This window comes from Phragmites australis, chromosome 6, assembly GCF_958298935.1.
Source record: "Phragmites australis chromosome 6, lpPhrAust1.1, whole genome shotgun sequence".
In the NCBI taxonomy this organism is placed as follows: Eukaryota; Viridiplantae; Streptophyta; class Magnoliopsida; order Poales; family Poaceae; genus Phragmites; species Phragmites australis.
The window spans coordinates 39,430,415-39,448,591 of NC_084926.1; the positions used below are offsets into that span (position 1 = coordinate 39,430,415).

Genomic DNA, 18,177 nt, shown 5'->3' on the forward strand with positions numbered 1-18,177 from the left:
TCCTAACTAAGGCTTTAGATACGAAGTGACCACACGATAGATAAGCTTTAGACACAAAAGTGACCACACAACAGAGCTTTAATCATCAATTAAATGTCAACACCTCTATCCTAATTAAGGCTTCAGATACGAAGTGACCACACGACAGAGCTTTAAGCATGAAATGACAACTCATGGTTCGTTTGCTGGAAAGTGGTAGTTATTTCATGCATGAGTTGTAAACGGCTTTTATAGAGCTACCGCAACACATGCATGTGCTTTTATAGACTCAAGCACCTAACTCCATAGGGCGGTTGATATTGGAGATGGTTTTACTTCACTCATTTGTAAACGACTCAGAGTGGTCTAAAGATAAGAATTATTGGATTATTGGAGATGAATTTACTTCACTCATTTGTATACCTATTCCTTTTTCACTAATGACTACTATCCCAGATACGTCATGATATGGAATTATTTAGACTACAAGATCAAACAAAATAGTAGAACATGGTCTTATAATTAACGTTCAACAAATTAGGATTCATTTAGCAAATGATTTTTATCTTCTATTTGAACTCATTTTCCTAATTCTTCTAGTTTCTTTAATGGGATAAAAGCGTCAATACCCCTGCTTTTCCAATTTGAAGTCATCGACTTGCTCCTACTTTGCAACGGACGGTTCACGGCTTCAAGTCAGAGAGTTTGACTAGAAACTGAACTATTTTACCCTTGCATGGCTATACATAGCCAACCGACGGTAGGAACATGACTGCAAAACAGAAGAGAAGCGAGAGAGAGAAGAGTGCTTCCAGCGGATCCAAGGGCTCTACGTATTTAGGCTTGTTCAGATTTTGTTGTGATTGCAAGAGCAAGAGCAAATCTACAAGGTGGAGGGCTAGAACTCCGACCAACTACGATACGGTGTTCCTCAGATGCTATGCTAGGGTGAGTTTTGTTCCTGTGTGCAACATCAGTTGGATTTTAAAGGTTCTTATTGTTTTTTCCATGAGTTGAAGAAATGTAAATTTTTCATATGGGAGAGGACAATAGAAGCCACATTATGAACTAGAATGCAGATGCAGGGTACAAAGTAGAAGCTTTATATGACATGGAGTTGCAATTGACTGTTCTGAAGGAAGTGCCCATAAAGATGAATGAAATGAAAAGGAATCTGAACCACCTTAAGATAATGTTGTTTGTGCTTATACTTGGTATGGTTTGGATGATGGCTAGGATGTAAGGCTCCCAAGATGTAACATGTAGTATAATGTTATATCTTGATGCAATGAGAAATAAATGGAACTGACTGGTACTTCAACATCTTAGGTCAGAGAGAAGATAAGAGGGGAAAATAGAGCTATGAATAATACTTCTAGCGTAGTTAAGAGGTGTATATATTTGAATTCAAATTGAATAAAAAGAATAATATCACATGAAGTGCTAAAAATATATATAAATAGAGCATTGCAAAGGAAATCACTTTTTCACCATACAATATAGGACTGAAAATAATTTTAGAAATTAATCTATCACATAAGAATAACATTAGTGATTTTTTCTAGATTTTTGGAAATTTATTTGAAGCCCTAACAATTGTTAAAAATTATAAAAGTAGTCATTTTTTTTTGAGAATTTTAGTTTAAATTCTACACATGCTTTTTGGATGAATCCAATTAAAATAGGTTACACATGTATTATGAAACACGGCAAAAAGTTATAGGAATTTTGGAGCAACAAAAGATTATTGTTTAGTACAGAGAAGATATGACGGGAAAATAGAGCCGTGAACATTACTTCTAATGTAATACTATTCACACGAGGGTTTACCGCACTCTGATGAGGTGGCAATGGTCTAACCGCCTTATCAAGAGGTTGTAAGATGCTGCTATGATACATGAGTGTTTATCGCCCTCTTAAATGGTGGTAAGGGCCTGACTGTTCTATGAGAGAGCATTAGACATATATTTTTATAAATTTTTTTATTATAGATCTATTTATTTAAATATTAATATTATAAAATAAAAAAAACTCAGTTGAAAGCATCGACTTGTGCAGGTGAGTAAGGCCCAAATAAGCGGATTAAGGGCCAACTAAACGCATCAGCCCAACAATCACTGGCAAAGCCTACTATCATAACTCAATCAAGGCCCCAAAAGCGGACAAACCGCCTGGCTGCTGCAGATACATACCGTGGCGTACGCAGTTTGCGCGGAGCAGGGTGCGGATAGACCCACCACCCTTGGTCCATCTCATGTCATCCATCCATCCCCACGCACCTAGAAGCAAATGGAAAACCCAACCAAATAAATCAACGAGACGAGCTAGCAACAGCATCGCTAACCCTAAAAACCCCCAATCTCCCACCTCCCGATCCCGGTCTCGCCGCCGCGACCACGGGGCTCACCGGCCGGCCGACCCGCCGCGACTGCTCCGGAGGTACGGTGAAATCTGCGCTCCCTCTCCCGAACGGAGAATCCGGTCTGTGCGCGATTGGCGCGCGTAGGTTTTTGGGGTGTGCACGTCTCCGCGTGGTGATCTGTGTCGCGGGCGGATGCGGGGAGTGGGGGATTTCTCGTTGGCTGCGTGGCTGGGATTGGACTCGGATTTCTCGCTGTCTCGGGGATTCGTCTTAGCGTTCCGTGGAGTGGGCTTGAGGGCGTCCCTTTTGCGCCCTGGCGCTCCGCGCTTCACGGCGTGCGGAGGATGTAGGATGGTGGTATTGTGTGGAACGCACGTTGTTGATGATGTCGCGTTCTTCGTTTATTGTGAGGTTCGATTCTGCATGGTTTCTGTGCAGGGGGTGTTCTAGATGCACGTTTTATGCTGTTAATCTGTGGAAGGATTGATCCGTGTCATGTTTGCTTCATTCTGCTTATTCTGTGTCACATTATCGACTTATCGTAAGAAACTGACCGACTAGGCGCATTTCCTTTTCACTTGCTAATGAAATGTCAAACATTGTTCTTCTATTCGTTCGTTTGAGGTAAATATACTGCATGTGCTTATGCATTTTCATACGTACATGATGCCATGTTGGCACTTTAGCTCTCTCGGTGTTGCATCACGATGGTATCATGGACTGGTTTTTCCACTAATTAGATCGCAATGCTTTTGCACTAATTTTTGTAGTAATTGCAATGCTCCACTGTATAATCTTTTATGTTTCACACGAGACACCACTTTTTTGCAAAAGATGGGGCTTTCTTACGCCTTTTCTATTTAGGGAGTGTTTGGACAAGGCTGATTGCTCTGGCCTCTGTTTTTTTATTTAGCTCAAATAATCATAATATTTTGGATCCCAGCCCCTCTCTATCTGAACTAGCACTTAGTCGCTTAACTTTTCGCACTTCAGACAGTTAGAATTATTGCACACAGTTTCTTAAAACACAGTAACACTCAGCATTTACTTTTTTATTTCATGGATCTAAGGCGCTTGCACTTTTTTTGGACTCATTTTCAGGTATCTGGGTTGAAGTTGTGTTAACAAAGACAGCCGTTTGTGCCAAGAATCTTGGGAGCTCTGAAAGGAGATTTCATAATGGAGTTCTCAAAGCAAGGGCAGACACCTAACATGGGGTCCCAACCGCTGCCCTCTTCAAATGTCCAATCTAATCAGGCCGAGTATCCCTCTATGTTTTATCCATCCTTGCCCGGTGGCTGGGGTGCACAGCCGATGTTCTCTATGGGAGCTTCGGTACCACTTAGCTCATATTATATTGTCCCTATGAGTCAACAATCAGTCCAAGTTGGTGCTTCCAGGCCAGATGCTTCACATCCTTTGGGGGCACAACCTTTAATGAGTAGAGTATCATTGAGGCCACCCCAGCAGGTGCTAAATATTCAAACATCTTTTCCAGCAATGGTTGGATCACAACCCTCGCCATCCACTGCAGGCAAGAAATCACAACAGACAGTTGCTTCTCCAAAGGTTCAAATGTTAAAATCTACTCTGTTACAATCTATTAAACGTTCTGCGCAGAAGGAGCCACTATCAAAGGTCCAACCTCAGCAACTTGATTCTGTCAGGTCCAAGTTCAGGGAGTCACTTACTGCTGCACTAAAAATGGATTCTGATCAACAGAGTAAAAGTCAATCTTCTGAGAATGTTCAGCCTGATGGGTCTGTGGACAAAATGAATCAGGCGGAGGGAGATGCAGTACATGATTCAGCGACAACCGCATCGAAAGATGTGAGCACAACCAATTCAGTTGCGGTCACAACTGTAGCTGCCAAGAAATGCGAGGAAGATGAGAAGTTTAGCAGTGATTTAGTTTCAAACATGATCACAAGCATAAATGGTGACATGCAGCAACAATCAGACCATGTTTCTTCAGAAGATGCATTATTGAGTCAGTGTATGGTTGCAGATGAGCTCTTGCAAGGTCATGGACTTAGTTGGGTTTCTGATTTTGATACTGGGATTTCTGAACCTTATATGGAACCTAATTTAAAGAGGCCGAGAACTTCTGGTGTGGACCCTGGGGTTACAGAATCTCTGACAGAGTCCGAGTCAAAAAGAATGAAGTCTGCCAATGAGGCAGTGATAAATAAGGATAGTCTTAATCAAAAGGCTGAAAGTTTGGCATTTAAAATTGAAGAGGAGTTGTTCAAACTTTTTGGTGGAGTTAATAAGAAGTATAAGGAGAAAGGTAGATCGCTTTTGTTTAACTTGAAGGACAAAAGCAATCCTGAGCTAATAGAGAGGGTCTTGTCTGGAGATATTGCACCTGAACGTCTCTGTTCAATGACTGCTGAAGATCTTGCATCCAAGGAGCTCTCACAGTGGCGGTTGGCTAAAGCTGAAGAGTTTGCACAAATGGTTGTCCTTCCTACTACTGAAGTTGATGTTAGGCGTTTGGTTAGGAAAACACACAAAGGAGAGTTCCAAGTAGAAGTAGAAGAACCAGATGGTATCTCAGTGGAGGTTGAGCTTGGGGGTAATCTTACTAATATTCTGTCAAAAGCTGTGGAAGATCAGACGAAGTGCAATGACAAAACGAATTCAGATGATAAAGCAGTTGTTCAAGAAAAAAACAAGGCATTTGATAGCACTTCACAAGATGAGGATGGTGGGACAGGCAACAATGATTTGTCAGGTGATCTAGAGTATATTGATAATGAGAAAGCTGATCTCATGCAGGAACTTATTTTGGATGACATGAAGGACGAAAATCTTCCACCAATTCCTTCGTTAGATGAATTCATGCAGGGCTTAGATTCCGAGCCTCCTTTTGTTGATCTCTCAGTTGGGACCACACAAGAAGATGGCAATGATTGTGAGGAACCTGACACCACCTTGGAGTCCGAGGAACTTCCTGAAACAGAAGATAAAGCTTCTGCACCAGAGAAGACTGCATCTGAATCTGATAAGTCATCTCCAAAGGTTAACAGTGAACACAAGTTAGAGTCACCTGGACATGCAGCGGGTCAAAATTCGGATTTTACCGAACCAGGTGAAGGAGAGCTGATCAAAATCTCCCCTGGTAAAGATGAGGTCAAGCAAACAGCTACTGATAATGTGTCTAATCCTGATTCTATTCTGCACAATAAGGCAACTACTATTCCTATGATACGTGAGAGTATATGGGAGGGTGCAATCCAACTGACTATGTCTTCACTCACTAATGTTGTTGCCATCTTCAAAAGGTTTGTTTCATCTGGATCTTTTCCTTTGGATGACACTCTTTTGTCATTAGTATGTCATGTTGATCTTGCACATTCTTTTCATTGTCTTGCTCTTTTGATTTTGACCATTCAGTCCATTCTTAGGTTACTTTCCATCACATTCTCTTGGCCGTGTTTAAGACCGTTATTACTTATTGTCACAAAGCTAGAGTGTTTTCTTAACTTATAGTCACTAACATTCTTGTTTAGGACAAAACTTGTTTGTTCAGGACTCATTATATATTTTTTGTTTGTTTGAAGTTATGCAAACACACCACTTTATGTAAGGAAGTTAAGTGACATTTTAGTATCGCAACCAACATCATCATGCATGTCTTAATGTAGCTTCATATGGCAGCAGCTAAGGGTGAGTGGGTGACTCATAATGACGAGAAGTCATTAACTCATAACATGTCATTTGCATCGACTTACTGCATCATGTTTTTATCTACCACTGGACGTCCTATTTAGGCCATTTTTGCGGTTATTATGCTGTGTAGCCTTGTGAAATCTAGGTAGATACGTGAGTCTTTACTGATTCTGTTACAGTCCTGCAAAAGATGCTTCCAACCAACCGTTACATCCAAAATTATTACTTTCAAAAAATGACTGTAATGCCAAACGGATAATTTATCAAAATCCGGGTGCAAGGGCCATACTAAAAACATCATTATTATTAAATAGCATGATTGAAATGCTAAAAGCTATTCTTATTTATCAGTGAGTAATATGCATCCATGTTTTTTTGGTCACATTGTTACATAATGACGTACTGGGAGCTAACAGCCGAATTGCTACTCACAGGATTTCATTTTCCATTTTTTGGCCAACTGTAATTATGTTCTTGTTTTCACATAGATTTGATTGACGGATCGAATAATAGTTAGTTCTATTTGCTGCTCATTCGTATCTTTATTGCTAGTTTGCAGTTTGCTGTATGTACCTTCGTTTATTGATTCACGTGAAGGTTCACAATTCTTGTCTTATGTTTTATTATGTTTTCTTAATTTAGCCATTTCCTCCGGATCATTTCTTACAGTACCTAAGGATATGGGAACTGGTTTTAACTTCATAATGGTTTCAGGGTATATGGTTTGGTATATTTGTCATGTGCTTGTCATGTGCGGGGCCTTTGGGCTGGTGTGACACTGTAGCACCACGCCTACTTTATCTTAGCTATTTAGAAATATTATACGGCATTTAGAGATAAGATTAAATCAGATTTGTTAGGGGCCGTTTAAAAGGTAAGATTAGATTTGTTATCAATTAGAGATAGAATCGGCTAGGAGATAGAGTTGGATTCGGTCAGGGACTTTCCATTGGGAGTCCTAGTAATAGAATGAATCAAGCAAGAGAAACAAATCTAGTTCCTGGTCCCCTTCTTCTAAGTCTCCCCAAACTATAGTCCAATCCCTCCCCTAGCAATCGACGCTGGCTATCCTCTCGGCGGTTTTTACCCTAACAATATTATACATGAAGGATTTAGGAACTCATCTAATGTGTACCAGTTTTGTGCTATAAATAAAATATAGCACAATTTTATTGGGATAAATATTTATTGCTTTGCATGATTTATTTAATTTAAATAGTATTAGTGTGAAAAAGTGTGAAAAAATTGCCTACAAATTAATGAATGCATGGAATTGTGGATACGCATTTATTCTATGTGGACTGGTGCTAACATGTCTTAAAAGTTTACTTTTGCAGTGGTGAAAAGCCATCACTAAAAGAGTGGCGTACCTTTGTTGAGATCAAGGGGAGAGTTAAACTTAGCGCTTTTCAAGAGTTTGTCGAACAGCTTCCCAAATCCAGAAGCCGTGCTATAATGGTAATCCTTTTCTGAATGTAGTTTGTGTATATATGCTCTTCTCACTGGAAAGACATGGCTTAATATGTGCAGTTTAGTGTATGTGAAGATACCTTATGTATGTGTCTAATTACCTTGTGGATGGTTGACATACACAATGTCCAGAGTTGCAGCACTAGTGCATATTTGAGATTGAACATATGTTGATGGATTTGTGGATCCATGTTAGAAACTGTAGGTAACTGCAAAATCCTCAGGTTACATTAGATTGGAGGATAATCTCCGGTCTGTCCATTGTGAACTAAAAGAAAATGACATCCTTTGCATCATTGCATGTCACCATTGTGTTAACGCGCATTTGCAAATGGCACAATGTATACCCTGTTTGAACTTTGGAATCCTGTAGGAACTTTAAGTAATCGCTCGGACCTCAATACCTCAGGCCTTAAACTGGCATCATGATATATAAAATGTCATTTGGGCATTACCGCCCAATTTGTCCTAGAAGCTCTGGATAGTTGTGTTTTAAATTATCGTTGTTTTAGACTAACGTTCATACTGGAGTCACTTCATTTTTGTGTTTTGTAATCCGCATATGCTCTGCCCAGTGGTTAGTCATTGGATATCCATTTCATCGATTTAACTACGTGGGTTTTTTCTGGTAGGTAACTGAGCTGTGTTGGAAGGAGGGTTCTCTGGAGAGTGGTCGCCAACATCTCTTGCAGGTTCTTTTTCTGTTCTTTGCCATTCCCCATTGCAGGAGGTAGCTTAATAGAAGTTTGTGGATTGGACTCACTAATTTTTTTTTTTTTTTTTTTTTTTGCAGACCATTGATTCATATGTTTCTGATGAGAGAGTAGGATTAGCTGAACCTGCAGATGGAATAGAGCTGTACCTGTGCCCTTCCCAAGGGAAAACCGTGGAGATTCTATCTCGGCACTTGCCAAAGGAGCATTTGGAGAGTCTTGCTGTGGCGGGATCATCCTTCATTGGAGTCGTTGTCTGGCGGAGGCCCAATGTTCCTAGGGTACCCTCCCACCATAGACATGATGGTTCCAAGAGGCAGTCAATCCTAAGGAAACCACAGGTTACTAATTCGGTCCCTAGGCCCTCCTTGCCTCTGAACTCATATGGTGCACCACCAGGCTTTCCCAACCAGCGTCACCACCACGAGGAGGATGTAACTGATGATGTCCCTCCGGGCTTTGGCCCTGGTGTTGCTAGGGATGAGGACGATCTTCCTGAATTTAACTTTGTTAACTCGTCAAACCCTGCTGCTAATGTAACTGCACATGCCTACAAGGGCCGGCAACATGTACCACCCTCTGCTCGCCCAACAGAGCAAATGCGGGAACTGGTTCAGAAGTATGGTAAAAGATCATCTGTTCAAGTTCATCCCTGGGATGACGACGATGACGATGACATACCAGAATGGATTCCCAACCAAGCCACCCACCAGCCAATTAGGCAGCCAACACTGCCACCCGCCCCACAGCAACAGTCGTTGCCTCCACCACCTCCCGTTCAACAAATGCATGCCTACCACCAGCAGCAACAGCTTTACCACACGAACGCAGTGCAGCCTCAGGTGCCCAGCAGCCCGCTGCCCCAGGCTTGCCTCAGGACCCAGCAGCCTGTGCAGCACCAGCTCCGTTTGCAGCAGCAGCCTAATGCTTGGTGGCCGCAGCCGCCGCACCGGTGACTAACATAGTAAAGCAGCAACCCCAGTATGGTGTAGTGCCCAGCAATAGCAGCGTTCAGGGCTATGACTCTGGCAGCGTGAGTTGTATGGCATGGAGACCGATATAGAACATTGTAAAATTCAATCGGTTTTCCTTGTAGCTGTGGTACAGCCTGAGAGCGTCCGTTGTAGCTGTAGTACAAGGGATGTAATCTGGATAGACTAGATAGTTGCTGGTTGTAGTCGTAATCTTTAGGAATTCTACTACCATCGTTTTGAACAATAGTTGCTCTTCTCGGATCATTCTGTGCTCGTACGCACAGCGAACAACCACAACAATGTACATCAGAACTGAACTTTCGAAACCTTGAGCGCATCAGAACTTGATGCTCGTTTTAAACCCTTTTAATTGACATTTGATCCACTGATATATAGTCATCGAACATATCAATGCTGGAAAAGTGCACCGCGTTGATGTTGATGCAAGCCATAGTGCCAGCTACCATGTTACCCCTGTTGTGCTATTTATTCTGTCCATGGGATGATGGGATTGTTTCTGACCTTTTGAAGCAATCGACGTCTCTTGGATCCCCATTTTCCCATGTGTATGCCATTACCAAGTGTTGGCTTGGCTGTCTGGTGTTTACCTTTGCACATGCTTATAAGGGAACCCGATCCTCTGCAGTGGAGAAAACAATGTATTTTATTATAATAGATAAAACAGTAAATGTGAGTATATGAACAGTGATTGTAGCAGAAAAACTGTAGCATCAGTATTTAGTTACTGTCGCGTTGACTTTTACTGTTCATCGGTTACTGCAGTATCAGGTCTGATCATTAGTTTTTTATCTAACGGTTGAGAAAAGAGCTAATGTATTTTTACTGTAGCTCCTCTGAGGATCCAAATCGACTTATAAGTTGTCGCCTTTGCCATCTCTGTCGGATCGGGATCCTCAGCATTGAAGGTATATGAAAGCAGGTGATCTGTAAATTACATTAGCAATGATCTCGGCCGTCCGATTAAGTAAGAAAGATTCGGATCAAGAGCTACAGTATATGTATGCTACAGTAGAAATACTGTACAGTATTCCACGGAAGTGTTGCTACAGGAAATCGCGGAGCTGTCACTGCAGAGGACTGTAGCTGTAGATTGAAATCACTGTTTAACCCGTGTCGCCTCTGCAGTACCGACCTGCGTCCCTGTCTGTTGAGGCGAACTGCAGTTCTTGTTCTGTTTTTAGATGTCAGACGTTGTGTTTGGATCTGTTAGCAGAGGTTTTAGAGTAGTTTTTTTAGTTAGAATTAGTAGAGTTTTATTAAATAGTAGTTTTTAGTTTTTAATTATTTAGTAGAATTTAGAATGATTCTTTAAAATAAACTAGAAGTTGGGAGCTTAAAAAATAGTTTTCTCTGATTCGCTGAACGTATAGAATTATTTCTTCTATATATTTATTTTAAAAAATCACTTTCAATCATATAATATCTTTCTTCAAAGAATTACTCTATGTAAATATTTTAGATAAGGTAGAACTCTACTAAATATACCCTTTATATCTTGCCCGACTTCTGAAAAAAAATTCTCGGTACCAAAGCCTGTTGGTGGTAAAGATGAAAATTCAACTTGAAAATTCGACTCCACACCAATTTTCACCTTGTGAAATGCGCCCCATTTCGATCAAATTTAACTTTGTCCGGAGCATTTCAAAACTGATTCCAGCCACAATTGATCAATGCAAAGATCCTGGCGCGAGAGAGAAGCGAAGCTGCTCCGTGTCCATGGCGCCCATCAAGAACTTGCTAGGCGCCTCCTTCCTCCCGCCTGTCCACCCTCCGCCGCCGCCGAGCGATGACGCTCCCCGCCGCCATCCGAGCTGGCTCCTCCTCGACGTCCAAGCCTACATCTCCGACGGCCACCACGCGAACGCCACCACCGCGCAGGCCGCCACGAGGGACGGGCATCCCATCAGGGTGACCTTCTGCGTGGCGCTGCCGCCGCTCGTGTCCCACTTCTGCGTCCACTGCCCCGGCCTGGACCCAGCGGCATTCGCCTTGGAGCCCGTGATCCGCGCCGCCGAGGGCCCCTTCACTCTCCTCCGCGTCGCCATCTGCCCTATGCAGTGTCGGAGCGTACAGATGTGGAACGACTACTTCCTCTAATCCGCCGGCCACATCCGCTCGGGCTCGGAGACGGCGTCGCCGTCGCCGTTGCTGCGCTTGCTCCCCAACCCCCATCCGTTCTATTTCTCCGACCACGATGTCGGCCTCCTGCCCCTCCCATGCGCCCACGAAGGAGGAGTCGGCAGCTGCTGCGCTGTCGTCGCCGCGACGGGTACAACCTCCACCTGTTCGACTGCGAGGCGCGGAAATGGAGCTCCAGGGCCGTCCGTCGATCCGCCATTGCCGCCTCCTTACACCTCGTTCGGTTGCATCAACAAGATGATCACCATCGGCGGAGAAGGCGGTGGTTCCATGGGCCGGGTCGACCTCTGGCGCGGCATCCTGGTCTGCGGCGATATGCTCCGCAAGAACCCGTTGCTGGGATTCATCAAATTGCCAACGCCGATGATCCGTAGTTCATCTTCATCAGACTTGGACCCTCAAGAGTCTCTCCGCAACATCATCGCCATTGGAGGTCTCATCAGGTTTTTTGAGAAGAAGATCAGGCCAAGATCATTTGGCCAAGACGGCAATGCCATCATCTCCCAAGGCTGGACGGCCACAACATGGAGCACGAGCAGCACGAAGGCTGATGATTCTTGGCAGTGGCACAAGGATTGCACATTTGACGTTTCCGATATCGCGATCTACAACGAGAGGCACCTTGAATTGCTACCTAGTCTGCAGGAGGATGACAATGAGGAGGGGACAGGGCAGCCAACCTTGAAGAGGCTCCGCACTGGTGTGCCTGCTCTGAGCTTGGAAGATGATGGCTTCGTCTACTTGATGACCAAGGTTGATCGCTGGGACCATACGGCATGGATTCTCGCTGTTGACACCAGGAAGAAGGCTCTGCAAGGAGTGGCTGAATTTGGTGCTGAAAGAACATTGGGTTTGGATTACACCTACCTGCAAAGTAGCATCTCCCAATATCTGGACACTGACTGAGTACTCAGTAAGGCAAACCTGCTGGTCTGATTTGTTCTAGCTAGAAACCGTATAGTTGGCATATTTCTTAAAATTGCACCTGGACCTCAAAAAGTGATAGGATGGCAAAAGCACGCGATGCATAAGACCATCCCAATGGAGTCTCTTCCCGGACGAGAATTCCTTCGCGAAAGAATTTTTGTTTCCTTTAATATCTTTTACGGTTTTCGTCACGAAAGATTTCTAAGGCTATTTTTTTTGATAGGATTTTCTGTTCTTTCACTTCACAAATCCTTTCGAATGAAAGTTGTTGGAGATGAGAGAAAATAAAAGGAACGAGAACGGGAAGATAAATCAGGAAGGGAACAAAATGAAAGTAATATGTTTAGGGATGGTCTAAGGGGAAAACTTTGGTGACTTTTTGAGAGAAACGCCACGACTGTCGAGCCGACATTGCCACGATCTTGATGGACATTCAGGAGCTGAGTAGGTCTTATTCTTTGAATTTAAGCTACAATTTGTTCGCCGAGACGCCAATTCGGTTGCTCATTTGTGTGCATCGCCAACTTTGAATTGGATGACGACGTACCGGCCACCGGCGGTGGTGAACAGGACGAAGATGGTTGGACGTGTCATGGTTGGAGGACTACAACCGACGACGAGAGGAGGAGCTATGTGGCTGTAGCAGGAAGCCGCCCAAGTGGAAATGCTAGGAGGACACGTCGTGTAAAGACTTCCCTCCTGAGATCAAGGAGCTCCTCTGGATGGGGGTAACATGGTCATGCTCTGATCCGATGGCAGGCCCGACATTTTAATAATGGTCGTACAAAACAATAAAAATATTCGATAACTAAGCTATGTTACATATTTGGTTTATTGGAAGCTAATTGAGTTTTGAGATGATAGAATTCAATAGTGAGAAAATATTTAAGAGAGTATGAATGATCTATTGATTCGAAATACAACACATAATTTAACTACTGACATCTACAGGTATTAAATAATATATAGTCAAAAAATTGGATGTACATATGTACACCTTTGTTCTAATATGTGCCCACCACTGGCCGCCACCCGTGCTCATAACACCAAAGTTGGGGAGGAGCTTGCTTACTCGCCCGTGCCCTAAAGCCAGCATCTACATGTGATATTCTGGCAAAGCACCACCATGCAGTGGTCTAAAAGCGCCCAGTGCTTCAATTGTTCAATTTATAGCTGGAGGCTTGTATCAGAGCCATCAGCCATGCGTGCGTGCCATGTGTGACTGGTCAAAGGATGTAGGGAAATACAATTCTGCAATGTGTTGAACACGCATAGCCTATCTCAAATGTCCATCCCTCCCACATGTTATTTATCTATCTATTGATTCTATCACATACTTTATGATTTTTTTTACCTATTTCAACACAAATAAATAGTCCTAATAAGCATTGGTGAAAATCCAAAAGTAGACAACATACCGACCATATTTGCCAAAATAGACAACATGTCGCCGTATTTATAATTTTAGCATGCGTATTTGGCACCTCATTACTGAAAATGGATTTTCGACACATCATACCCCGAAAACAAGTCGACCCCACTGTTTTTGGCACCTCATGTGCTGAATACACTGGGTTTTCGGCACATGAAGTGCTGAATACGGTCCATAGAGCTAGTTGAAAATAGCAGAATTGCTTTGCGTCGCGTCGCGTCGCCTCGTTATCGCATATGTTGTCTCGTGTCTAAAGATGTGAGAGAGATGTGTTTTCATTTCATATTTGAATCTCTATCATGTGGTCACTTTATGTCTAAAGATAGAGTTAGGATAGATGTGTTGTCATTTTATGCTTAAATCTCTGTCGTGTTGTCACTTCATGTCTAAAGGTTGAACCAAAACATAGATATGAATATATCTCATAGTTTAAGCATAAGCACATTAATGTTATCAATTGCCAACTTTTGACAAAATTAGAAATTATTTGCTAATTTAAATGTACATTTCAAAATTCCAAATTCACCATGTAGTCTACAAGGCTTTGGACAGTCTTAACATTTAGCCCTATTTGAACATGCATAATTTAAAATATAGTAGTGGTAATATTTCCCCTTGTATCATTGATCTCAGGATTCATAGTTCGTAGCTGTTGAATACCTAAATCATCTCAAGATGGTGGTGGAAAGTGACGACGTAAATTAGCAGAAGAATGCCGGTTGCGTCAGTCAAGGCTATCAGGGTAAGATGGTTATCATATCCGAGGTGGTGATTGGAAGTTGTGAGGATGGGTAGAAGGAAATTCATCATCATCTTCAGGGTCATCAGTGTCCTTCGAAGATGAAGGCCTCGAAGGGAGGGTCGTTGTGGCATGAAACCGTCGTCATCTTAAGCTATCATGGTAGGAGCATGTTCTATTTACTTGTTGGTTGTACGCCATGTCGATGTGGTGCGCGAACGTCCTCTTACAATGTTTCTTGAATATTCTCCTGTATTGCTGTTGGAACATCGAGCATTGGTGGCATTAAATGATCATCCTCATCGGCCTCATCATTTTCTAGTTGAATAGTACAGAGTGCCCTTGTACCCCTTAGGTTCAATGATCTTCGTCGTCTTCTACGTGAACTAGGTATCACACCCCCGCCGAAGAGCATGTGCATCACTAAGGAGTTTGGGATTTTTTGTTGATCATTTCTGCATCGGGAGTGTCTAACGCAGAAGAGGAGCATTCAAATCAATAGAAAAAAGATAAGCAGGGTGACCAAATAAAAAATGACGAATTTGGATATGGGATGCATATTGGTCGGATAACATCGTGATCCTTCTTTACCTCATAAAGGAACCTAGCACAGAAGGATGGTCGGCTAGTTCGCAAACTTTAAGATACATTTGACGCCGCTCATGCAAGAGGGCCATAAGGTCGTCGTTGGTTACATGTAAGAGCGGAGCTGTCAATGTAGAATAGAAGGGTCTTGCATGTAATTTGAACACAGCTTGGATTACGTTGTTCTCCTTGAGGAGATCATCATTTCCTTCACGCACAACCTGCAAGGAGGCATTTAGTGCTATATCGATCGTTGTAGTTATTTATGGAAAGCCTATACTAGAAGATCCTACCATATATGTATCATCCTTGACTGCACCGTTCTAGCTCTACACCAAAGCACGAATCCTTGATTCTTTAATAAATATTAAATAAGTATTAAATATCATAATTGATATGTAATAGTGTTTAATAAATAACTAATAAATAAAGTTATGCGTCATAATTATTTGATAAATATTAAATAAATTAAAATTAATTATATTAACAATACAATGAATAAGACATAATAGAGATAGCTACGATAATAAAGTGAATAATACATGTGTCATGAATAAGTACAAGTGCTCCGAAAAACTGCACTGGCTACTCAATGGCGATGTCGCCACATGCAATCCCCAGAAGTGTAAGCGCTTGGCGGGTGTGTGACCCTCGTCCCAACGGCCTACGATAGCTCCTGCCATGTGTTCCCTTACTCGTCATCATCATTGTCCTGCCCTGTGGGACCCATCGAATGTGTATTCAGACCTACTAATTCGGCACTTCATGTACCATGATAAAGGACCCTCATGTGGAATTGTGCACGCGTGTAGTACGTGCTCCGATGGAGTCTAATGTGCCGAAGGCTCACCATGCTGGTACCACTATAAATCCTTAGGTGCATCAGGATATTGGGGGTACAGTCCGCTTAGGAGCTTGGTGAAGCAACCGGCCTGCATTGCAGCAGCCCAGTCAAAATCATGTGTGTCACTTCAATTAGGCATCTGCTGAGTGCAATCAATGGCGTCATCGTGATGAGTTGATACTACAGGCGGATGTATCATCATAGTTTAAGGAGGTTGTGTCCATTGCGAGGGTTGTGAACCTAGTGTACACAGCTTGGGGTCTAGAGCCTCCGTGCACTCCTCAGCTGCAGCACCGAAACGTGACACATGATGCTCCGCAGCCGAAGGTGCCTCTCACGATTGTGCCCGAACTGGACAAGTGTCTGCTGTGGGAGGCACGAGACCGGTCCATAGCTGATAGGTCATACCCCCTCAAACGTGGGGTACAACCGCCTAGACCACATAATACAGACAGGAAGCGAGACCCTCTCGTCCTCATGTAGTCCAAGAGAGGGTTCTGATCCCTCCGTGTTAATGACATGCTTGCTTCCCCACAAGCTTGCTCCGCCTGTGTATGCATTTTGTACACCTCTTTGGTCTGTATAAGATGAGGGGCGTGTTAGTAATATGGAAGTTTAACCAATGAAAATCGTTATAAGTATTGCATCACTTACCACAACATGAAGAAGGTAGGCACGATCCTCAAGGAAGGGTCTGGGGGCCGGCTCTACAAGTCCGCTGGATAATGTGGCACGCGTGCGCGAACGTTATCACGAAAGGTACTCCCATTACATGTCATCATTGTATTGTCCAGCAGGAACGATGACATCCACCGTGGCTAACTCCGTCCACCTATTTATGTGATCGATATTCATGGATGACCAGTCCTGCATGCCTTCTCTCTCTTGTGTGTTCCTCCTATACGTGACATAAATAGTCATAATTTCTTAATATGGATCACCTAAGGTAATAATACTACATATAATAACACACTTAATTATGCGCTCGTCCAGCGTCTGTTGGGGGAGGTATTGGCACTAACTGTTGGTGCCCGAACTGCCTCTATACACGCTCATGAGAATATATTTTCACGTTATTCATATACAACAAGAAGCATCTAATCATCCATAAGTCTAAGTCACGTAAACAAGAGGATGCGATGAGGCCTTCAGTCGCAATTTTGGTCACTCGTGACATACGTCATGGATCTCACTCCACGATATCGGTGTTGAGGACGTCCAAATCATTGATCACCTGGAGTAGTTACCATGGTCTTGTTATTGACTCCATCTCAACCTGGTATGAATCAACTGATATCTCATCGTAGGCCTCATGTCATCTGCAATGCCATCGGAGATGGAGACTAGATAGTAGCTTTTGCTCACCCAAGGTCAACAAACCGGGAGGTACTCCCAGTTCTATAGCTGTAAGAGGTGTAGGCAGCCTGTAATAGATCCCTTCTTCTTTGATCGTTGGGTTGTGGCACACAATCCTCTGTACGTAACAGCCAGTACAGCAGTTCCCTGACTGTAAGATGTCGTCTCATAAGGACATAATGCGAGTTAGCCCGCTAAACATATAATATGAGGGAGGACATAATCATCTGCCGTATTACAGAACATGATGTCTCCCAATATGATATACAAGTACACCTCATAATGTTGTATAACTGTAGCCTCGTCCGCATCCGGTGGGCATGGATCAAACTGTAGTAGCACATCAATCCAGGATAGGGAGAGACCAACATCCTTCATGTCATATTGCAAACCAAACCTACAAGATGCAGACGGTCAATGAAGCATAAATAGCACTAGAAAATATGAAGTGCATTACATAACAAATATTTACCTCTCCTAAATGTAACTCTTCCACTGCTCCTTTGTTGGTCGCGAAACTACTAACGAGGCGCCCCTGATCGGTAGCTCAGTCAACATGGCCATGTCCCTCAATGTTACAGCTATCTCGCCAAAAGGAAAGTGGAACGTGTACGTCTTAGGATGCCACTAGTCGACGAGACCTGTGAGCAGTGACGCCTCAATCGACTGAAGAGGTGTCCTACCACCGTCCGCCATGTGAGCTCCGGCCATCATAAGAGCGAACAGTAGTAGTCTTGCCCATGCGAGTGGCTCGTGAAATCAAGGGTCTAACTCCTTAATCGTGTAGACATTCCAAGTACACAACATAACCAACTGCAAATGTACCCAATAAACGTACTAAGTAAGTAACAAATTATCGTGGCAATTCAAAAGCACATATAATTATTGTATCTGCTGTCCTATGAAAATCATCCTTCCCCTATGGTTCTCATCGTATCGTAGCTGAAGAAACTCGGGAAGA

The 18,177-nt window shown here is 43.0% G+C and overlaps 2 protein-coding genes across 2 annotated transcripts; both read left to right on the plus strand.

Moving 5' to 3' along the window:
- The first annotated feature begins 2,034 nt into the window (after positions 1-2,034).
- Positions 2,035-9,547, plus strand: LOC133922416 (uncharacterized). The gene is made up of 5 exons (XM_062367745.1): positions 2,035-2,418; positions 3,443-5,628; positions 7,354-7,474; positions 8,119-8,178; positions 8,280-9,547. The coding sequence occupies exons 2-5, from the start codon at positions 3,521-3,523 to the stop codon at positions 9,153-9,155; spliced, it is 3,165 nt and encodes a 1,054-aa protein (XP_062223729.1). The 5' UTR covers positions 2,035-2,418; positions 3,443-3,520; the 3' UTR covers positions 9,156-9,547.
- A 1,161-nt stretch (positions 9,548-10,708) lies between these two features.
- On the plus strand, positions 10,709-12,239 carry LOC133923218 (uncharacterized). Its single transcript, XM_062368641.1, has 2 exons — positions 10,709-11,253; positions 11,296-12,239. Exons 1-2 carry the CDS (start codon positions 10,743-10,745, stop codon positions 12,237-12,239), a joined length of 1,455 nt encoding a protein of 484 aa, XP_062224625.1. The 5' UTR covers positions 10,709-10,742.
- Positions 12,240-18,177: the final 5,938 nt, after the last annotated feature.

Bases quoted from the DNA above. Each gene is read 5' to 3' on its own strand.
- LOC133922416 (XM_062367745.1), top strand. From the start codon at position 3,521: ATGGAGTTCTCAAAGCAAGGGCAGACACCTAACATGGGGTCCCAACCG. The intron at 5,629-7,353 runs GTTTGTTTCATC...TTACTTTTGCAG, and splicing joins GTTGTTGCCATCTTCAAAAG to TGGTGAAAAGCCATCACTAA. The intron at 7,475-8,118 runs GTAATCCTTTTC...TTTTTCTGGTAG, and splicing joins CCAGAAGCCGTGCTATAATG to GTAACTGAGCTGTGTTGGAA.
- LOC133923218 (XM_062368641.1), top strand. From the start codon at position 10,743: ATGAAAATTCAACTTGAAAATTCGACTCCACACCAATTTTCACCTTGT. The intron at 11,254-11,295 runs GTCGGAGCGTAC...TCCTCTAATCCG, and splicing joins CGCCATCTGCCCTATGCAGT to CCGGCCACATCCGCTCGGGC.